General features: G+C 37.5%; 1 protein-coding gene across 4 annotated transcripts in view; it reads left to right on the top strand.

The window, feature by feature from the left end:
* Positions 1-22,400, top strand: part of LOC103720448 (uncharacterized) — a 46,343-nt gene extending 23,943 nt beyond the window's left edge. For 3 of the 4 annotated variants that reach the window (XM_088717327.2, XM_088717330.2, XM_088717329.2), the window contains exons 12-26: positions 15-98; positions 245-319; positions 388-435; positions 1,005-1,100; positions 1,228-1,457; positions 1,813-5,324; positions 5,431-5,507; positions 5,620-5,703; positions 6,868-6,939; positions 7,023-7,131; positions 7,224-7,290; positions 10,555-10,683; positions 10,771-10,888; positions 15,331-15,410; positions 21,595-22,400. In XM_088717327.2, coding sequence (XP_088573453.2) covers positions 15-98; positions 245-319; positions 388-435; positions 1,005-1,100; positions 1,228-1,457; positions 1,813-5,324; positions 5,431-5,507; positions 5,620-5,703; positions 6,868-6,939; positions 7,023-7,131; positions 7,224-7,290; positions 10,555-10,683; positions 10,771-10,888; positions 15,331-15,410; positions 21,595-22,033 — 5,220 coding nt within the window. In that variant the 3' untranslated portion in view covers positions 22,034-22,400. The remainder of the gene's footprint in view (positions 1-14; positions 99-244; positions 320-387; positions 436-1,004; positions 1,101-1,227; positions 1,458-1,812; positions 5,325-5,430; positions 5,508-5,619; positions 5,704-6,867; positions 6,940-7,022; positions 7,132-7,223; positions 7,291-10,554; positions 10,684-10,770; positions 10,889-15,330; positions 15,411-21,594) is intronic. The other variant, XM_088717328.2, reaches the window with a different exon arrangement.
* Positions 22,401-23,565: the final 1,165 nt, after the last annotated feature.

The following is a 23,565-nucleotide window of genomic DNA, read 5'->3' as shown; positions in this document are numbered from 1 at the left end:
AACTGTTACTGCAGATAGTTACAATGTCGTCGTCATCAGTATACCGTCCCCTTCTTCGAGCTTGTGCAGGCTATCTGGCTTCGTTTTTATCATCACATGTTCGTTGGCTTGTTGCATGTTGAATATAGCTATTAGTTATCTTTTCATCAACTTGTCTAGAATAACTATGTAACTTACAGAGACATCAAATAGGTCACCCACTTGAGAAAGACATTCATTTTTTTTCCTTTAACTGCACCATCAGGCGAAGGCAGCATGCGTGGTTATTGATTTATGCTCTGGGCCATTATCACCTTGGATATCTACCATTACAGCAAAGGTTTTCTCTTGAGTGCCCTATAGATTTTTAAATATTTTTTTTCAGTAACTGTACTGACCCGAATGCAGGCCGATCTTGCAATTGAGCTTCTGGAGGACCTCTTAGGTGTTATCCAGGTACATTGATTTCTTATCATCATATCAAATGCAATGTATATTTATAGAAGTTCATGATTGATGCTCAATCACATGTACATGAGCAATATATGATATAATTCTGGTGAATTTCTAGTGGTCAATGCATGTGTACTTCTAGAATACAAATGCTTCATTTTCTTAAGTGATGTAAGATTATCTCTTTTTTTTTAGTTCTCTACTGAGTGTGTATTAACCATTGTTTGGAAAGTTCCAGGGTTGTCTTTATGGACTTCACTTTTGAATAAATTAAATTGCTAAATAAAATATTAAAATTACTTTTCAATACTGCCCTTCAAATTTTCTTTTTTTACTTTCTCCTCCTCTTTTCCCAGTCCTAGGAGCTCAATGCTTTAACATGCTGCATAATTTGTTGGCATAGCCACCACTTTAACCTCTATTAAGCACAATTTATATACTTACCCTAATGCAATAATTTCTTACTTATTTTAGATGCTGTTTCTTCATCATTCACGAGGTGGCATCTTGCATGCCACAAATATTTTCATGCTTTATATTGTAGTTTACCCTTCTTTTAATGTCTCTATCAGGGTGCTTGCCAATCAATTGCTCGTGCTCGTGCTGCTCTGAAATATATAATACTTGCAATGTCTGGGCACATGGATGATGTGCTAGCAAAATATAAGGTGTGATTTCTGCTGTTGTTTTCCAGTTAGACTGAGTTTCATGCATAACTTCTTTTCATTTCTAGCTTATTATGACGATTTCCAATCTATCTTCTGGCATAACTGATGCTTATCTTCCCTTCTTCAGGAAGTCAAACATAGAGTTCTTTTCCTTCTGGAAATGCTAGAACCTTTTCTTGATCCTGCCATAACTTCCATGGAGAATACAATTGCTTTTGGAGACGTTTCTTCTATAGTTTTGGAAAAAAAGGAGAGATCCTGTGCTATTGCACTAAATATTATTCGTACAGCAGTGCAAAGGCCTGCTGTTCTTCCATCCCTGGAGTCTGAATGGAGAAGAGGATCTGTTGCTCCAAGGTTTAGCAATTATAACCTTTATTAGTTATTTTTCTTCTTAAATGCTAAACTCCTGATATATGAAAATGTTTAAAAATGTCAATACTTAGACTTAATAATATAAAAATTGAAATTATGAAGATTTTCAATGTTTAGGAAGTTGTCTTATATTATTCCATAAATAGAAATTAGCCATCTTGTATAGTCAATAAAAAGTTGGGTTAATTTACAAATTAAAGAATTTGATTTTTCTTCCTATATGGACAACTTTGTGCTTCTGTACTTAGTCTAGGGATCACATACTGGTGCAGTTTAGATATCCAACTTATTGATAATAGATTAATACTTCTACCATCTTACTTTATTTGTTATGCAGTGTACTTCTTTCTGTTCTGGGTCCACACATGCCATTGCCTTCTGAAATTGATCTTTGCAAATGTTCAGTTTCGAAAGTTCTTGAACAAGAAAATTTGACTGTTTCATCTGGCTCTTCAATCCACTCCCATGGGTTCCCTACCTTATCCTGTAGCCCTGAAGAAACTGATCTAAAGATTGATGCATCCGAAGGAACTCTAAAGATAGATGTGTTCGAAGATGCCAACCTCCTTTTTGCCCCTATAGAATTGAAAAAAACTATGTTGACAAGTCTTCCTAACCCTTTTATAAGAAATAGTCCTGAAAAAGTTAGTATAGAATCTAATCATGGCGTCTCAGAAGGGAAACATGTTGATGAGAACATCTCGACCAGCCACTCTCAATTGGAGAATGGTTTCTCTGCTGATTACTTTAATTTGCAGGCAGATTATCTGCAACTTGTGAGCAATCAAGATTGTGAGTTCAGGGCTTCAGAGTTTCAACGCTTGGCACTGGATTTAAGCTCCCAGCCCGACATCACTCCAGAGGGCCATGATGCTGCAATAGATGCTTTACTCTTGGCTGCAGAATGCTATGTCAACCCCTTCTTTATGTTGTCCTTTAGACCCACATCTAAGCTTATCGATCAAATGAAAATTATTGGGTCCAAGTTAGGTCAAAATAATGATTTCATGGAGCTTAAAAGTGACTTTCAGAATGTTAATATTGATCTGGAGACAATAGCTCATCTTGAAAGGAAAAGAGACACAACTGTTCTACAGATACTCCTCCAAGCTGCTAAACTGGACAGGGAATACCAGAAGAGTAAATCTAATGGTGAACCGTATCTATGTGACCCTGATGACATTGAGCTTGATATAGAAATATCCCCACTAGATACAGAGTCTGCCGATGCTGTAACCTTGGTTAGGCAGAATCAGGCTTTGCTGTGTCATTTCGTAATGCGGCAGTTGCGAAGGGAACAGCACTCGTCACATGAAATTCTCTTGCAGAGCCTGCTATTTTTGTTGTACTCTGCAACCAAACTATTCTGCTCCCCTGAAAATGTGATTGACATTATACTGCAGTCAGCTGAAAATCTTAATCAACAGCTTATGGCTTTATATCATAAATTTAAATTTGGAAATATACAACTTGATCCTGAGAAGTTACATGGAATAAAAAGGCGCTGGGCACTTCTTCAAAGATTGGTGATGGCATCATCTGGAAATGATGGTGGAACAGATCTCATGAGCAATATGAATGGTTTCCAGTATCGAAGTTTAGTTCCGCCTTCATCATGGATGCAGAAAATAGCAAAATTTTCAAATTATGCATGCCCTCTTCCTCGGTTCCTAGGGTGGATGGCTGTGTCTCGTTATGCAAAGCAGTTTTTGAATGAACGGTTATTTCTTGCCTCTGATCTCTCACAGCTTACATCATTACTCTCTATTTTTGCGGATGAACTTGCATTGATGGATAATGTAGGAAACCAGAAGGTTGAGCCTACAGTTCCAGAACCATCTGATAATAAACAAACCCTGCAAGTTGGGCTTTCTGATCGCTTAGATGGTCAACATTCTTTACGAGTTCTTTATCCTGTTCTACATCTGTTTTTTCCAAATATGAAAAAGCAATTTAGATCATTTGGAGAAATTATTTTGGAAGCTATTGGGTTGCAGTTGAAATGCCTTCCCTATAGTGCTGTTCCAGATATACTTTGCTGGTTTTCTGATTTGTGTTTGTGGCCATATGTTGAAACACTGAAGGACCAGCTTACCTTTCCAAATACTGCTGATTGTTTGAAAGGATATACTGCCGTAAATGCTAAGGCTGTTGTCATATATGTACTAGAATCAATTGTTGGAGAACATATGGAAGCAATGGTTCCTGAAATGCCCAGGGTTGCTCACATTTTGATGTCATTATGTAGAGCCTCTTACTGCGATGTTGCATTCCTTGATTCTGTACTACGTTTATTGAGACCACTTATCTCTTACTTTTTGAGAAAGGCAACTAATGATGAAGAGTTGTTGACTGATGTGTCTTCTTGGCAGGATTTTGAGTTATTGAATTTTGAAGAACTATTTGATAGTATTAGGTATAGAAAGGAATCCAAGGATGATTCTGGAGAAAAGAACTTCCAGGGATCTCTGATGATCTTCATTTTGGGTTCTCTCTTTCCTGATCTCTCCTTCAAGAGGAAAACAGAAATTTTACAATCCTTGTTATTATGGGCTGATTTCACTACTTCAGAACCAACATGTTCTTTATATAATTACCTGTTGGCTTTTCAGAAAGTCATGGACAGTTGTGATATTGTACTATCACAGAATCTAAGATCATTTGGCATTCACAACCCAATTGAGATAGAACAATCATCTGAAACAGCTAGCACATTAAGAATTGATGGCAGCTTAAATTGCCATTCTAGTTTACCAGATAATGCAGAACAGGCTACTATAAGCAGGCCCATGGAAGAGTTTGAAAGTAGCAAGCCTGGTGCTAGTCAAGAGCTTCATCATCTATCAGCAGATGAAATTGAAGGATTATTAGATGGGTTAGAAAAGTTGATTTTCAAGCTAATTCGAGCTATTGAGGTCAGCTGGAAACTTCACTACCAGTTGACACTTAAGCTCACGTATACATCAGCAAAATGTATATTACTCTCAAGATGCTTGCGTTCCATCAGTCAAACAGGTAGTGATGGTGGTGGATTAGACAATCCTCCATCAGAATCAAGTGATCTGACCCCTAAATATTGGAGAAATGCTCTTGAGGGACTTACCGGAGCTATCTTGACAAGTCAACAAAATCATTGTTGGCAGGTTGCTTCAGGTATGCTAGACTATCTACTCAAGCTGCCCAAAAACATCTCTGTTGACTGTGTGATCTCTTCTATATGCTCTGCAATCAAGCACTTCTGTTGTCATGCGCCAAAAATTTCATGGCGGTTGCAGTCTGATAAATGGATATCATCATTATTTATGCGGGGTATTGGTAGTCTTAGTGGCGATGAAGCTTCATTAGTCGATTTGTTCTGCACAATGTTGGGCCATTCAGAACCAGAACAACGATCGGTTGCATTACGGCTTCTTGGTAGAATTGTTGACTTGAGTAGCTGTGATGGAATCACCAAACTATCTTACCCAGTTAATCTGAATGTGGTTGGATCTGGCTCTGCAATATGTGTTCCTGAATCAGTTATATCCGTTTTGGTCTCAAAGACATGGAACGGAGTGGCAGCATTAGCCTTATCTGACCCTTCAATGCAACTGAGAACAAATTCAATGGCTTTGCTTTCAGGTTATATGCCATTTGCTGAACGAACTCAGCTGCAATCCATTCTCATGGCAACCAATACCATACTGCGGGGTATGGGGAAACTTTCCCATTCAATGGAAGAGGGTCATTTGACACGACTTTCATTGGGTCTTCTTGCAACTGCATGTCTTTATTCTCCTTCTGAAGATATTGCTTTGATACCTGAAGGTGTTTGGAGGAACTTGGAGAGCATGGGAATGTCAAAAACTGGTGTGTCCACTTATTATGTAGAATGATTACTTTAAGTGCATAGTTTTACTTTAGGTGATTGAAAATGCTTTAATAAAAACCCACACACAATGTCAATTTATTTCAGGAGTCCTTGATAATATGGAGAAAAAATTATGTCTAGTTTTATGCAAACTTAGAACCGAGTCTGATAGCACGAAAGCAGTAAGTTTCTTTCCTTTGCTTGCTTATCTATCAGAAGTTCTCATAATCACAAACTTGATAATAACTTATTTTATTATTAAAGATTTATTTATTTGCCATGTTTGCACTTAAGGTTCTGAAAGAAGTGCTTTCATCAAGCTCTGCTGCAAAACCAAGTGTTCCTAATTTTGAAAGTACCCGTGAGTCAATTCTTGAGGTGAGTTGCATTAAAAGATGATTTGCTCAATCTAAATTCTAGTTTGTTCATTGGTGCAAATGAATTGCTCCTGAGGCATATGGCATTGTAATCAACTTTTCAAGTATATTTTCTTCTAGATGCCACTACAATAATAGCTATTATGTCCTGCATTCTGGAAAATGACACAATGAGTGTTACATTGAAATGATGCCAAAAGTAAATGGTTAATGAAGATATTTCTATTAAAATCTGTAGAGATGCTACTTTCAACAAACCTGAATGGGTAAACCACATGACTTCAAGTTAAAAGCTAAAAAAAATATGTCTCTGCTTTACAAAAACTTCTGTTATGATTTATTTTTATAAGAGATCTTGCAAGCTGGGCTATAGCCCTGCAATTGCATGATTTCAGGTTCAGATCTTGGGACGTGCTTTCCCATCTTTTTGACTTTTAGATAATTCTCGCATCAATACTCTTTGAAATGATGGATCATGCCTCCGCCTTTATTCTCAAAAGAGAGAAAGGTTACTTTTATCTAGAATGTAAGTTGAATCTTTGGTAGTTTGTAATGATTATTCTTCTGTTCTATTAATCATCTTATTGTTCATTGGCTGTAATTTTTATGTTGGCAATAGTTTAATTATATAAAAAAGTGGATTTTTAAAAGTATGTGTTTCACTCTTCATTTATGATAGATTACTAAGTCCATATAACAGAATTTTTGCTAGACCCCTCTATTTGCTTTGAGGTATGAATCCAAATCTCTACTCAAGCTCCTTATTTTCAACACAGAACTAATCAAAATTTATTGCTACATGTGAATATTTATATATGTGCGTGTGTTGGGATGTGAATTGTACAAAGGGAAGGTCACATGCAATGCAAAAAGCAAGCACGGTTTGAGGAGAGGGCTTTCCCTCTCTTACAACACACACACACTCACGAAGGAAACATAATTATACTCCATCTAACAAGCTCCAGGTCAGAGCCCTGAGCAGCCCATATGGAAAATAGGCCAAAAAAAGATTTCTTTTTCTATTTTAGTTCATTTTGTTTGCAATGTTTTGGTGCATACATGCACATATATATACACATTTTGTATGTATATACATGCTATTGTGTGGACATGTGCAATGACATTTATTTTCATGTTTACAAGGTAATATTTTGATTTTCAATAGGTGCTATCTTCTCTGACTTCCCTGCAATCATACTTCGATTTCTTCTCGGAGAAATTTGAACGAGAGTCTCAGGTAACATAAGTTCCGTTAACATTATTTTGATCTTATCATGCTTCAGAATGTTTGATCTACACTTTATGTTTGCAAATGTATAGGAACTAGAAGAAGCTGAGATTGAAATGGACCTTCTTCAAAGAGAAAAAGCATTGCAGGCACAATCTGGGTGTCCACCAGATGAAGCACCTCTATCTCAAAATATATCATGTAAAGTTGCTAGAAGGATCATCTCTGGATTTCCCTGCTGCCTCGAAGCCTTATCTGACCTCATGTTTTTTTTTTATAATTTTCAATGTCAGATGATAAGAAGGATGATAAGAGGGATAACGGCCGTCTTCAGAAAATTAAGGATGACATTGGAGCCTTGTAAGTTTCACTAGACTTCTAAAAATGTCACTACAATGACCAGTTTTCATCTACACACACTGAGTATAAGAGCACTTCAGTAAAAGGTTTTGTTTTGGATTGTTTAGTTTTGTATGAATTTGGAGCTTTGATATTCTTTGCTTTCTCATTAGAGTTTGTCGTCCCAGCATTGAATAATTCTAGTGGACACAGCTCAGTAACTAGTTTCATGGTACCCTCCTCTATGTTTTGATTTCGACTGAGTTGCCTTTTGCTTTACCATAAGTGCATTTTTCTTAAGTCCTTCAATCAAGAGATTTTGTGAGGATAATACAATGCTTGATGTTAGGTAAGGTTTGGATTCATAACTAATAATACATAGCAAGCCTTTGTCCTAGATATTTGGGGTTGGCTGAATCTTCATTTGCCAAGCATTCCTATCTAGGGCTACTATGGATATTATTTCAACCTTTTCCATATCCTTTTTCACAATTTTCATCCATGTAACTTTGGGTCTTCCTATTTCGTTTCTGAATTTTTCAGCAAAAATTAAACTACCCCTTCTTGCTGAATGCCCCTTTTAGGTTTACATTGCACATGTCCATGCTATGTCAATAGGTTTACATCACTTGATCCTCATTCCTCAATTGTTGCAACAACTACGGCTCAGCTATATCTGTTCCTCATTTTATCCTTCTTGCTTTTATAACGCGTTCATGTGAACATAATCACTTCTACTTTCACTTATTTTCTTGGAGCGTCCTTATCACCCACCATTCTTAGCCATAGAACATAGCAGGCCTCATTGTCATTCTATAGATTTTCCATTAAGTTGCCAAGGAATCTGTTGATCACATATTACCCTAGAAATACCTCTCCTCTTCATTCAGTCAACTCTAATTCTAATGCATGTCTTCATTTATCTCTCTATTATTTTAAATAATAGATCTTGTACGACATTAGTGATCAAACATTGGTATCTTTTGTCCACCAATCTTGGTTGAGGCCTCATCTTTATTTCTACTTTTGCTAATTTTGCATTTCATATAATTTCACCAATTTTAAGCCCTCATCCACTTGGGCTTTCCTCTTTGAATGCAATGCAGCATTTAATCTTGTCCTCAACTCATCAATGATGATATATATCAGCAAATGACATACAGAATTGATGCATCCTCAGTATTAGTGATTAGTTCATCAATGATTAGCATAAAAAAAGGGCTTAGTGTAGATGTTTGTTGTAGATGCACAGTGATTTGAAACTTTTCCTGCCACAACAATTATTGGGTTATGAAATATGGACCTAGATAACAATCAAGCATGCAACATGAGCAAGATAATTATGAGCTAAAACCTGAAGCATCTGATTCTTGCACATGGAAATAAAGGAAAGTAAACTATTTTCATGTAGAAAATTAAATTATCTAGCGCCAGTTGCACAGAAGAGTCTGAAAACTCAATTAATTATTCTGAAACAATGAAAACTACTTATCAAGAAAGAGATGGTATAGGAAGTTACTGAAAGTCTTTGAAGCCACCAAAATTCTCTCTAATTTGCCCCATTTGTATCCTTGCAATTAGGTCCTAGTATGTGGAAGCTTGATGAATTAACATCTCATAAAAAGGAGATTATGTGGGATCTTTATACTATTAAGATTCCTCCAAATATGGGAGAATTTTGTTAAACATTTTTGATGACATGGGATTCAAGACCCCTCAATTTTGGGCTGAAGGATCAAGGTACAAATTAGCAGTGCCTTATGATGTCCTAGCAGTTCCTCTGCTTTTAATGTGGCCCAATTAAGGGCTTGTAGAAGCTTTAGATTTCAGAGTTGAATGGGTTGAAACAGAAGATGTTAGGGATTTTTTATAATAGTTTTCTAAGTCAACTTTGTGGATAATCAACATTCAAAATCATAATTGCCACTTTGTGAAGTGGAAAATGGGATTAAAGAGTCTCCCTATTTCCTAAAGCAAGGACAGGTATTAATTCGAAAACACAGGGAAAACATCTTGGGACACCTTTAGGAAACCACTGTTGTTTCCATGATATTGTCATATAGGGGATGAAGTTCATAATGATCCTGTTACCATTTAGGTGTTTTTGACATGTTCTTCCTTTGTGGAAAAATCTTTTTGTTTCCTTTTCTATAATAGTTTTCAGAGAAATACTCGTGCATGGGGGACATGCTTTCTTGCAAATAATTTCAGAAGACTAATCAATGGATGTTATTAAAAGGAGCCTGTGAAATGATAAAGGCATACATGCTTAAATAAAAATGGTAGTTATCTTAACGAATCTTTTTTCTATTACTGAATGTCGAGTTTTTTCATTTCAACCATAAAGAGGGACTTATGCATATTAATTTGAGAATTATCTACATGGGCTGTTACTTCATCTATCTTTTCTAGAGCTAGATTATGTTTTCCAAAGGGTGCTAATACTATGTTGTACTCATCCATCGTAATTATCTCCATCAAGGATTGCTGAACTGAGCCAAACCGGCTGGTTCAGCCCAAACCGAGCCAACCCGGTCTCCGACCGAGTCGGTTCTCTAATGAAAAATAGTTCCGGCCTGCTAGGGGCTGGAACATACTGGAACAGGCCAGAACCGAATAGTTCTGTCTAGTTCGACTTGGATTTGGTGCTAACCTAGCAGGTCGGAACCGGCCGGAACCAGACAATTTCATCTGGTTCGACTCAGATTCGGTGCGAATCGACCGATTCGCATTGGATCCGAGGCCCCGCTGTGGGGCTGTGGCAATTGCCACAACCTAGTTTAGTTCGGTTCGAACCGATACCAAACTATACCGGTTGCTGGCCGGTATAGGTCTCGGTACCGGTTCGACGAACCTTGGTCTCCATCTTTATCATAATTCTTTAATTGATCACCTTTGTTGGTCTCTTTTTCGTTTGAACTTCTATAACTGTAGACGAAACTGGTGAGATACGAGCTAATTGAACTAGTGAGGTACAGAATTTCTAACGAAACATTTAATGAGTACTCACAAGTTTATAACTAATACAATATCTATATCATGAATAGGATGCTTAAGATGCTGCAAGCGATTGCATTGTACCCTTCTCTTTTTTGACCATGCCATTTTTTCTATTAAGCGAGTTTGAGCTATTCTGAAAAGCTAATGTCATATGATTCCCTTTAGATCATAAAATTAGATCCACTTACATGTCACTATGATAACTTTTTTCAGCTCCAGAAGCCATTAAATTCTTGCTTTTTGTTATACTTACTGTTCTTTTAATTAATTTGTCCTTTTGACCAGAGAGAGGTCCAAAGTTCGAGAAGATATTATAGTCCGGAGGCAAAAGAAGCTTCTAATGAGACGCGCACGTCAAAAATATATGGAAGAGGCAGCTTCACGGGAAATGGAGCTTCTACAAGAGCTTGATAAGTTTGTATCTAAAAATTCTTCGTTCTTATCCTCAATATAGTATGAAATTAAATCTTTTGATCACTATTCTAATTAATATATATCCAGGGAAAGAGCTAGTGAGTTGGAACGTGAGATAGAGAGACAGAGGCATTTAGAACTTGAACGTGCGAAAACTAGGGAACTGCAGTTCAACCTTGATATGGAAAGGGAAAAGCAAACACAGGTACCATTATGGAAACCGGGCTCCATTAATGCTTAGATCCACTAATGGAGGGCGATAGTGCAATTTACACTTAAACTGTAACTCCACATGCAACTCCTTTATATAATTCTTGAGCTTGTTGTGTATAAATGTTATGCAGGGCCTGTTTGACAGTAGATGAAGGAAATGAATTGCACTTCATATCTCTAATTGCTTTTGTTTATAAAAAGGTTTTTGTAATCCTTGTAGATATGCTTGGCTATACTCTTACTCTCAATCACCTAATGTTGTTGAACAAATCAGTTACATCACTGAAGAAATGTAATATCTCCATATGTTGAGATGAATCGACCATCATTTTAGAACTTCTTATACAAGTTCTTGTGTATGGTGCATTATTTTCTAGCCACTGGTCCCAAAGCATTGAAATGCAGTGGTTTAATATTTTTGTGGTACTGTTGTCCTGTGCATACGACCGTACCGTATTGGTATCTGTACCGAACCAGTATGTGGTATAGAGGGTGTACCAAGTGTCGGTACGCCGAACTGGCTTCCCCACTGAGCGTACTAATATAGTAGCAGGATAGTACCAGTATGGGATCCGGTACTAGGACAACAAACCTTCCTGATAATGGTTCAAAGAATTTGTTGCTGCACATGTTGGTTGCTACCATGTGAAGCTGCTCTTTCTTCCCGATCTTTTCCTTTCTCTCTTCTTTCTTCTCCCTTCGCCTTTTCTTATATGTGATAATTATCATGTACCATTGCATCTCCAAAACTCCCTCCAGTGTCTTTAACTTATCACCTTGTTTGTAAGCAATTTTCATTCAAAGACCACCTCCTGGGGAACCCTCTATCTCTGTGAAGAGAAAATGACCATTATGTTTTATATTCTGCCTGTGTTTTTGTTCATGTTGCTGTCATCTCTGTGTGTGCACCCATATGGATGTAAAATAGAGAGGATCTGATGTATGCAATGGTTGCTTGTGTCTTATTGTTTGGTCATTAAGTGGTCATTTTGATTTGAAGTATTGTGCTTCTGCTGCTATTTATGGTATGTGTGCAGGACCCAAGATAGATGTAAATGTCTAGATATTCCATCTCTTTTTCTAAACCTTTCTGTTATATGTATTTATTTATTTATTTCACTCCATGATGCATCATCAGAGATTCTATCTGTTGCTGATTTTATATCTTGGGACCTCAGTTTTCTTATAGTTAAAGATTTGGAGAGCAATCTATTAGTTTCTTGTGTGGTTTATGGTGAAAGTAATTATAATAATTTTTCCTCTTCTTGATGACATAGTGAACGTGGAGAAAACTATGTCAAAGGAAGTTGTCAAGTTTACTCCACGGGAGAAGTGTGTGAAGGTCTCTCATACTGTTATATAAAGAACCGGAGTTTGAGAATGCAGGGTCTCAGATATCATTTTATGGCCCCTTATTTGTGCATCTGGCTGATGTGATACATACCACTATATGTACCTTACAGGCATAGGCTACCAGTTGGTACTGAAAAGTAAAAAGTTTTAAAAACACCTTGAAGCTTGGTATTGGGTGGTTATCAAGCGAGTTATGGCTGGTATAGGGCAATTTGGGCCAATTTACCTAAGGAACCACCATGAGGTATGCTAGATATCAATACATAACAGTCAGTATGGGCGGGTACGCTTGGTATTTGGAACCTTGTCATAGTGGATAATCCAAATCATTGTGAAATTATACCAAGTTGATTCAAGAAAACGATGTGATGACATGGTTTTGAGATAGTACGGAGGTAATATCTGCAATACTGTTTCCTTTTCCAGAAGTAGATTTGGGACGCACTTAGTGAGATTTGCTTTACTAAGTAGTAAGTTAGGATTAACTAATTAACTAATTAATAATTACCTTATATGCTGTAATGGAGATATATCATCTGCTACCACAAAAAAGTCTTAGAGAACATTATGATACCTTTTGGAGTGTGTACTAGAAACTGTCTATACGCTCATACCACCAGCAAAAATTGGTGAAATTGAGGATATCTTTTTAATCAGACTTGTGCCTATGGTACGCGCTGTGATCGGGGCTTTTAAAACACCACATAATTACATTCATGGCAATAAACATTTGATGATCTGCCTCTTCTGTTTGCTCTCCCCCTCCATCACTCTCTCTCTCTTCCATCTCTCATGCCTTCTCGAACTCAATGCTAGTTACCTAGGTCCATATGGTTTGTTTGGTTTTATTACCTTAATCACAGTTTCGGCCTGAAGTAATGAACAAAAAAACAATATTTTATAAATCATCTTAAATGGTTAAAGCACATGCTAAGTTATTATGTGGAAAAGCTTAAAATGATTTGCTTCTCAATAAGGGAGATATTAACTCTTCAAAATGCTTATTGCTAGAAGAAGATTTGAGCATATCTTGTTTCTATGTGTCTATGAGGCAGGCTTGGAGAAAGCATGGCCACAAAATCTTGGAATATTTTGGTTTTGATGAAGCAGGTTTTATAACATGCATTAAATCTGTTACATGTTTTAGGATCTATTGCTGGAACTGCGGAAGAGCAATAATGAACTAGGAGTAGTGAATCTTGGACAATGACATTAGCAAATGTAGTGGTTAGTTGATGAGGTTAGAAAGAATAGAATTCTGGTGTTTAATGTGCATAGGCAGCAAAATTTTGAGGTGGCTTTATTTCACGGATGAATATATAGGTCAGTTTGGGGTACCCTTTGCAGCTTAACAGTGCTATGAGTGCTAAGTGGTGACAAAATGGATCAATGTTCTAATGAACAACGCTTTCTGCTTGGGCACCATGCTAATGTATCAATTTGTGTTTGAGTGTGTAATATAAAATTGATATATGAATTAGTATTGAATGTTGCCAAGTTGGTACTTCCTATTAACTTGCTACATTTTATTTAAATGATAAATATTTTTTGAGCTTTATTCCTACATTTATTAATTTTTGAATTTATTATTTTTGGGTCACACTCACCTTTGAGCACCCGCCGAGTGCCTAAGCCAGTTTTACCGATACACTTGACATAGGTGCCAAGAATCTAAGTGTCCTCATATAATTATATATGGGATAATATATAAATATATGAATACATAAAATATATATACCATATCTAAAAGTACAATTTGCAATAAGGAAAATTTTGTTTTGATTCCATTTGTCATTTTTCTTTCCAAAATGTGCTTGCATCTCTCTTACAGTACATAAATAGTTCCTATTTATATAAATTTAATTATTTTTAAAACGTCAAAGAATCAAAATGCTGCATTCCATAAAAAAAGGGATAGAAGAGTTTAAATTGAATTCTCATTGCTCTGTTTTAAGTGTGTCAAGTGTCAGACACTTTCTGTTGATGTTAGCAGGACATTTCGACGTGGAGTGTCTAGCCACATCGTACTATGCCATGTCTAAGTGTCTAAAAGTGTTGATACTCTTGGCTAGGTCAAAAATGGTATCTTTAGTTTAACATAAGCCAAAGCACTAGGTGGCACCTTGGCCACCCATTTGCTGCGTAGAATCTTCTAAAAGGTTGGTAGCTTGTTCTATATCTACGGAAAGGAACAATAAGGAAAAGTCTTTAATTTTATCTGGTTTAAGGCCATAACTGAGAGAATGTAGGGCGATAAGAAAAATGGATTGAAGCAAGGATGAAGGATCAGGGAGGAAATCATGGGAAGTAAATGTTATAATTAACTTGTATGCAGAAATACCATTATTGCTTAGGAGATTGCCACATTAATTGTCATGTCATATTTTGTCTGTGGTATAGCTGTTGATGAGATGTGCTGCTCAAATTTTGGCAAGATCCCATATTTTCGAAGCAAATACAACAGGCTTGCTTTTATGTTTTGTAATAACATTAGATAAAAACAAGGCACCCAAGAAAAAAATGTAACCTGATTCAATAGCATCTTCTCTTAAAATTAGATTATCAAGCTTATAAAATGCTGACAGGACAGCGAGACATCCCACCATCCCATGCGACGCGGCACTGTCCTGATTGTCGGGATGGGACAAGTTGGGAAATAGACTAGGACAGGACAAGAGATCTACTTCTCGAGTGTTGGGATGCGGGGCATCTTGTTCCACGAAAAAACTAGGGTGGCCCCATCCCATGGTATTTAAAACCTTGCAGATTAAGAAGTAAAAAAATCTAGTGTTTCTAAATTTACACAAACAATCGTTTGGATCTTTAAATTGTACTAGACAAAACATTAGTTTTCTTTTATATATTAAAAATTAGTATTATTGGGCAACATATAATCTTGTTTTAGGGTAAACAAAAATAATAAGCTGCATTAATCATCTAAAAACCTATAATTTATTAAACTTATATCTGATTAATGGGAATCGCATCATTTCGTTCTAAGCAAATTTTGTGCAAGTTTTTGTATTTTTGAATGTTTTGTAAATGTGTATTGATAATGCATGTTTATCCATCTGTGTGTAGAGAGAACTTCAACGAGAACTGGAGCAGGTTGAGTCTGGAGTACGATCATCTCGAAGAGAATTCTCTTCTAATCCCAACAGGTGATATTTTTAACCATTCCCTTTTCTTTTGTTCAAAATTTAAAAATTAGATCATGGGTACAAAAGTTATGGTCAGGTGTATATTTGCATATAAATCTTGGTGACCTTGATTGATTTTCCACTTGCTACTAGCATTTTACATGTTATACTTGTTCATTAATTTGGTGAGCTATCAGACATGTTACCAACACAGGTATAGTTGGATACTGATTATAGTTATAGGTATTACTAGAAATGCCAGATAATCAAATTGACAAATTGTTGCATCATGTGGCCTTGTTTGATACTTTGAATACTTGTGTAGCACCCCCGTCCATATCACTTAGGGCTTTAAGGATGTTCTGGTTATCAGCAAGTGTTGGATAAAATCTTAGTAAACTAAATATTGTGCCCTGTCCATATATATGACCTTCCAGTGATACCTTATCAGCAAGAGTTGGATAAAAGAAATAGTTATTCTAATTGCTAATTGAGCAACCCAACACTCTATCAAGAAACAGAAAAACTGTTCTGCGTATTCTTAGGAAAGATGATGTCGGAATATTTCAAATCTTTTCCATTTTTGCAATAAGCCACTTGGAATGCGGTGATCACATTTTATGTACAACATCCTTTTGTTCTTATCTAATTTTTTTTAAAAAAATTCCTTATTGCGGCTGTTGTGGAAGTTGCAGCATAGGTTTAGGCAGTCCCCTGTTTGTTGTCTTTAGAGTCTATGGACCATGTCAACCCTTATACATCTGCAGGCACTTAGCAGGTGCCTAAGTGGCTTGAGTGGACCTTGGCACCATCGATGGGTCAGGTATTTTGTGGAGCATACCAGTATTACACATGATGCAAACAAATTATACCTTTCCTATCTACCTTATTGCTGTCAGTTCCTTTATTTTGAAATTCTATCAATTCTTGATTAGTTATTCATTTCCATCTTTATAGTGCTATTGTTAGCTTGTTTTGCTGGTCACATTAAAGTTGCATCTGTTAACTAGGTTAAGATGAAACTCTTTTACCATCTACTCCAGCTATTATTTCCATGCACCTTTCAACAACCAACTTTAGTCATGGGGAAAAGTTGGCATTTTAGAAAGTCATGAGCACTGCTTTTTCCGTATGGGGTTGGAGTTTAATCTGAAATTAAGTGGGTTAGTAATACCTTAATCCATTTATCCCAAGCTAACTTACAGTGCAACCAAATCGGTCTTTAGGGACTGCTTCTCTGCTTGCAGAAGACTATCTCAAGCTAACTTGTCCTGCATAAGACTTGTGTACAAGTGTCTTTGCTGTTAGTGACTTGTAGGTGGGCTTTCTGCAATATTTGGCTATTTTTAAGCTTTCTGTGGTTGGAGGTTAAATGATATGCAATTAATCAGTTTTTGCAGCATTTTGATACACTGCCAAATTGGCTGAGTCAAGCTAAAGCCTTGTCTTGTGACTGGTCCTCTGACCCATTTCTCATTCAAGACCTTGCCTCCCTTAGCTTTAGACAATCTTCATCCTCCCTCACTCTCAATCACTCATCAGATTGGCAATGTGTGCCCTCTCTCTTCTATCTCTCTCTCTCTCTCTCTCACCCACCCTTGCATTCTTTTTCTCTCCCCCCTCTTCCTTCTCCCTCTTGCTGAATCTAGCTGGATCTCTGTCACTCCCACTTAATGACAAAGCTAGGATTTTTTCTTTGTGAGGTGTCAATGATAACAAATGACAATTTATGAAACCAATATATTTAAAACTTCAAAAATATTTTTATCTACATTAGCAACCAATATAGTTAAAAGCACTTGATAGACATGACGGTTGAGGGTTATGGCATCCTGTGGATGATGGGCAACTTGAGCTCAAGGCATATATTGAAAAGATATTAGTATTTTACCTTACTAGGCATCCAATGGACAATGTTTCGCTTACATTTCATGTGCCTAATTTAAGATTTTAGGAGTAGTAATAAATGCAATCACTTGTTATTTATATCACACTTCACAATGACTATGTTGGACCAATTATTATGTTTCCTATACAATCACAACTCAAAACATTATATCATTACTTAAGAAAGCAAAATCCTAAAACAGAGAGTTGACTATTAGGGGAGAGGTATCGTGGAGCTTTGTTGTTAAACCATCATTTGTTAGGAAAGAACCACTTGGAAACTGGTCTAGCTGCTACAGGCTTATGGTGCTTGCCTTGGACCCACCATACAGCCACTGTATTGATGTTGAGACCTGCCATGGTACCCACCATCAGCTAGGATACCATGCCAGGTTGCCACATATGATGGCAGGGCAAATTTCACCTAAAATTAAGAATGTTGCTGACAACTGTACATGTGCAATGCAAATTTGTGTGAAGAAAATGAAAATAAACTCTTAAATTACATTACTAATAGACTATAAAAAGACGTTACTTAAACAATAATATTGTATAAACAAAATGTGACATAAAATATTCTAAGTTGAATATTTCTTTTAATATTTAAAATTTAATGTTAATTAGTCTAAAATAGTTTTATTGGTTTATCCATTTATGATTTGAGAGATGTGTGAATTGAGCAATTAAAATAGGAAAGGAAAACAGAGATAAGAGCTAATATGCTTCCCTATTTATTTTACTGAAAGAGTAAGTATTTGTTATTTAATTGAATTTCTATACTTCAAGATTCAGTGAAGAGATACTGACAGTTTTGAAAAAATGACTGGGCATTTTTGTCTGAAAAGTTCATAAAAGACAATATAGAGGGGAATAAAATCTGGATTATCCAAATGAATAAATCAAAACTAATTCAAAGATACTAATATACTAAATATTGTGCAGGAAAGCTAAAAGAACAACAAATTTAAGAAAAATATGGCTCGAGACTACTTTCCATGAAATGATAAAAGAGAACTAGATCATATGCTTTTGTTTCCTGTTGGTTTCGAGGGAGATTAAGGTTCTATTAGAAACCTTGTAGCTCGACCCACCTGCAGGTTGAGCTACAGGTGTTGTCCAGCCCCTCTGTTTTGACTCTTGTAACTCAAAGAGGTCCCACAAGTCAAGATGCGGCCAACATGTAACTCAGGCCAGAGCTGCAACAGCTCAGCTGATTCTTGTTACCCCCTGGCGCCCCTCAATCTGCACGAGCTCTCCATCTGCTCGAGATCAAGAGTGAAGTCCTCCTTGGCAATGCCATCACCATCCCAATGTCTCCTCTAACCCCTTCTCCCTCTTTCCCCTCAACTTCTCATCTCCCATCCCGTCCCTGCTGATCCTAAAACACATCACTCACCCAATCCTTCATCCTAATCCGCCTCCTCAATCACCTCTCTTGTTAGAATCCTGGACATCGGAGTCCCCTGTGATGGTGCCCCATTAAAAGCAAATCCTCCTTTGAGGAGTGATAATCAGAGCAACCTTCTTGGAAGCAAAGGACATGCAGTGCCCTTCCTACCTTTGGCCCAATACCAGTGGCCATGGCTGCAAATTGTTGACCATTCACCTGGAGGGAGGAGGATCAGCTAGAATGCGTATTATGAGGAAGTTTTGGACGAGTGGCCGACACACCTCCATGGGCTTGACAAGGTTTTAGGGAAGCCTATGAATTCTGGTGAAAACAATAATATTCTAGAGGCTTTTTTTTTATTTGATGAGCAATGATTTGGGTCAATTATATATTTATGTTGCTATATTTTATATTGACAACTTGACAATTACAAATGTTTCTTTTTAATTTTCTTAATCTGGCAGATTTAAACTTGTTATAATGGTAATAATGAAAATAGAGGTTCTTAGCTAATGTTCATTCTTTTCTTGTAATGACATATTAATTATTATAATAATTAATATTTTAATCCCAAATATTCCTACTTTGGCACATGACTGTTATTTTGGTTTATAACAATAAGCAATGGCAAAGGGGGGTGTTCATTAATTTGAGATATTGATATTATTAAAATCATGGTATACATATAAAATAGAATATTTATTATAACTTGAAAGTGAGGGGTAAGATTGCAAGATTAATACATTTCTTGCATCTTGTCTAGTCAAGCAAGAAAATTATAGTTACTCTAGTTGTAGTTTCATCCAACCAAACACGATGAACTGTAGCCACATGCAACGTAGTTGCATGCAAATCCAGCTGCATGCTACTTGAGCTATAGTGTATCTAACATTGCAAGTTTGCAAACAACCCCTAAAGTGTGCACAAGTTAGAGGCGAAAGAAAATTGTAATTTTATTGAAGGTGCAACTGCATTCTCCTTTTTATTTGTTCCTCTTGGTTAGTTTTTTATATGCTGGATAAAAGCCTTCAAATATAATTAAGAATAACAGAAAGAATACGTCCTTTGATAGGGAAACAGAATAATCCATAGATGGGTTTACGAAATCCCCAATAGTGAATTAGCATGGCTAGAGTCTAGGCAACAAATTTTTAAAAATATAGAACTAGATAGGGACTTGTAACTGGATATGTAGTGACGAAAATGCAGACTTCTGACCCACTTTGGATCTTAAATGAATTTTAAAAAGGTGAAGCAACTTTATACACTTTTTTTTTTGTGAACTAGGACTGGAGGAGCCTAGCCAAAGTCAAGGTGAGGGTGAAATTCAAGCCTAGGTCACTGGTATTCAACACCCAACGACTTTAACCGAGCTAGTTGGCACCCTCTTATGCACAATAGTTTTAGTATATAACTTCCATGGCAAATCTCTTGGCGTGACACTTTCATATGGTTGGTTTTAAAATTTCTAGGGGAGCAATTGCCCCTTAGCCCCAACTTTGCTCTATCAATTTTCCTACTTATTTATTCTTTTAGTTTCTCTCCTGCTCTCTATTACCATTATTAGTGGTTGACAACCAATTGCCTTCTCTCATGTCTCTCCTAGTTCTAACTCCTACTATTGTACTTTCTCTCTCATGGTCTATGTTGTATCCAATTCTCTCCCTCTGTTAGCTAAATGACTCCCAACAATCAGGTCACCTGCACTCTACCCATCTCTCTCCTTTTGCTCCAATTCCCTCCTTTCTCTTCTCCTTCTCTATTGGCTTCGATGGTGGCCAATAACTAGATCGTCTCACTTCGTTCTCTCTTTCATACTTTCTCCCCTATTTTTTCCTCTCTCTACCATTCTATTAGCCTAAGCTATAATTGATAACCAGGCCATCCCTTCTATACTCTCTTGACTCTCTTATTATCTCTTTGGCTCATCCTTTCTTTTCTCTCTCCATCTTTGATAGTGTAGCAGTCCAAGTGTAGCGGTAAGCAACAACTAGACTGCCTCCTCTCCAGTCTCTCTTTCATTCATCCTTCTCTCTTAACTTTTCATACCCCCTTCATTCCTCACTAGTAAGCGCAAAATTGCCAATATCTAGTCCATCCCTCCTCTAGTCTCTCAGTTCTCTTGCTGTCATTTCTTTTATCTCTCTTACTTTTTTTCTTCCTCCCCCTCTCTTTTAGCCCTAGTGATAGTTGACAATTAGGTTGCTCCTACTGTCCTACTCCTATCTCTCTTTCTCACTCCCTCTATCTCACCCTCTTATTTCCCTCCCTCCCTCTCTCGTGTCCAAATACTGGTTGGATGTATCAAATTAGTAAGCATGTCAAATGTTTTTAGAAGGGTAACTTTTTCAAGATAATTGCATCTCGTCTAGCATTTGACAAAAAGAGCATCCTAGTGCATGATGCTCATGCCATTGTAGAGTCTAGGGAGGGTCAGATGTGGAGCCTTAACCCCACAAGCAGAGGTTGTTTTCATGTTTCGAACCCATGACATCTAAGTTACAATAGAGCAAGTTATCATTGTGCTAAGGCCCGCCTTTTCTTTTAGCATTTGGCAGTGGAATAAATAAATATATTTGCAATTGTTTGTTCCAGGTCTCAATAAAAAAATAGTTGCTCTAACCATAATTGCAGGCAAATGAACGAAAATAGGTAAAAATTAAATTGCAACATTTTTTGTTGCATTGCAATTTTAATCTCAATTAATTGGTATTGTAGGTCTATGAGTCAAGTTACTCAAGTTCTTTTTCTCCTCTTTTTTTTTTTCTTGACTCTTGCCTGATTTCCATGTGATCTTCTGGCTGCTCGCATACTGCAATTGGTTTTTCCTGCTGTTCATAAAGTTTATAGAGAAGATTCTATCATCATATGATATTATTTCCCAAACTTTGTAAAAGCTTATTGCTCATGCACTCTAATTCTATGTAGTCGGCCCAGGGAAAGGTACCGTGAAAGAGAGAATGGGAGGTCCGGACAACACGAAGGAAGCCTAAGATCAAGCAGCAGAGATCGTGAGAGTGGTGCTCCACATATCGCGGCTTCTGGCTCCAGCGGAGCTTCTCCTGCACCAACTGTAGTGTTGGCTGGGTCCCGATCATTTTCAGGTCAACTTCCAACAATACTGCAATCAAGGGACCGCACAGATGAGCGTGCCACCAGTTACGAAGAGCATATTGAGGGGAGTAGGGATTCGGGGGATACAGGCAGTGTTGGCGATCCAGACTTGGCTTCGGCCTTTGATGGGTTGGCAGGTGGATTCGGGTCAGCACCTAGGCATGGGTCACGGGGTAGCAAGTCAAGGCAGATCGTAGAGAGGAGAGAGAGGGACGGGAGGCGTGAAGGAAAATGGGAGAGAAAGCATTCTTGAATAGTTAAAATTAGGAAATAGTTTCGATGAGTGGTTTCACTCTCAGAGAAGTGCAGGAGAATTGGAGAGAATTGTCCAGGTGGTGTGCCACAAGCTGTGCCCGGCTTTTTTATCTTTTTTGGTAGAAGGGCATCCTCGTGGTTAAATGCAAGGCTCTAAACCTGATGAGCATGGACGCTTTTGCTGGGGAAGTGTGCTATCACTCTGCTGAGAAGATGGGTTCGATGTAAATTGTTAGTCTAATGATCTTTTGTTATTTGACTGGTTCTGTTTCAATTGTTTCATTTAGAGACATGATTGAATACAGACTAAAGATGTTGTAAATGTCATTTATCTAATGTACAGGTACCTTGGGGTTTGTGTAGCATCGCAGTTGGCAGAATAAACTTGCTTGAATTGGTAGCTTAGTGACAGTACTCCCCTAAAAATCCAAGGGATCTTTAGGGTACCAACTCTCGAATGTGTACCAAAGCATGACCTCTATCTGCATTCAGGTCCTTGCTATCTGAACCCATGGATGGATGCTTGACCTCCATCTTGCATTCCTGTCTATGCTTCATAGCTCTTCGCATAAATTACATGTTGGTGGGATCGGTATCAACATGCTCTCCTCTCCCAGAACCAGGCTTCTCCGGATTCTCCAGTTCCTTGCAACCCTCTGCTGTTCCTGAGAGTTCCCTCAGTCTCCCCAAGAAAGAAGCCAGGCCATGTATCGAAATCCTCTAGAATCCGCAACCAGCTCTCGGTGCTGCAGATGGTTCTACCAGCTGCCAGACATCTCCCGTTTCAATTTTGTGGTTCTCGGAATCCTTGAGTGGCACCATGTTCTTCTGCCAAACCCAGCATTTGAGCCTCGACCCATCGGTTACTGGCTTCTCCAAGGTCTTTGGTGTTGAACTGTTCATTTTTCCAGTCATAACTGCAGCAGGAAGAATGAGGAGTTCGCAAGCTGGACTGATGGTTGGATTATCATGCGGGCTTCTCTGAGAATGCTCTTGTTTACGGAGAAACAAAGATGGAATGTGGTATTGTGGTTACGGACTCGATGTGATAGGACACATTAGCTTAATCATGGGGAGGGTCCAGATTGACACTCGGGAGTAGCAAACCAGGGAATGCCCTTGGAATCCACCTGGGGTTGATGTTTATAAGATGTTGAACTCTGATGTAGATGTGATGGAGCTGGATAATTATGGTGTGCTGTCGGTGCTGAACCAATGCATGATGCAACTCGGCTGTTTTATATATGCATTCTTTACTGCAGACTGATGTTTAAAAAAGACAAAAAAAAAAAAACAATGTAATTGAAATAAGCATTGTCGTAATCATAGATCAAACTTGAACTATGCCGGTGGATTTTATTTAGCTTTCGCAAGGCACCTGAAGGAGCTAGCTAGGATGCTTGTTACCTTTCTGGAATTGCAAAGTTTTTTGGGGCCCTTTCAATAGCTTCTATTATTGATGATATCTAGAGCAGAATTTGTGATCACGGTGAAGTCATGGAGTAGAAAATTCAAAAAGATACAGTATTT

The sequence above is a fragment of the Phoenix dactylifera genome, chromosome 3 (genome assembly GCF_051530095.1).
Source record: "Phoenix dactylifera cultivar Ajwa chromosome 3, Ajwa_hap1_PhDact_Kaust_v1.1, whole genome shotgun sequence".
Lineage (NCBI taxonomy): Eukaryota > Viridiplantae > Streptophyta > Magnoliopsida > Arecales > Arecaceae > Phoenix > Phoenix dactylifera.
This window is presented reverse-complemented; position numbering and strand designations above follow the sequence as displayed.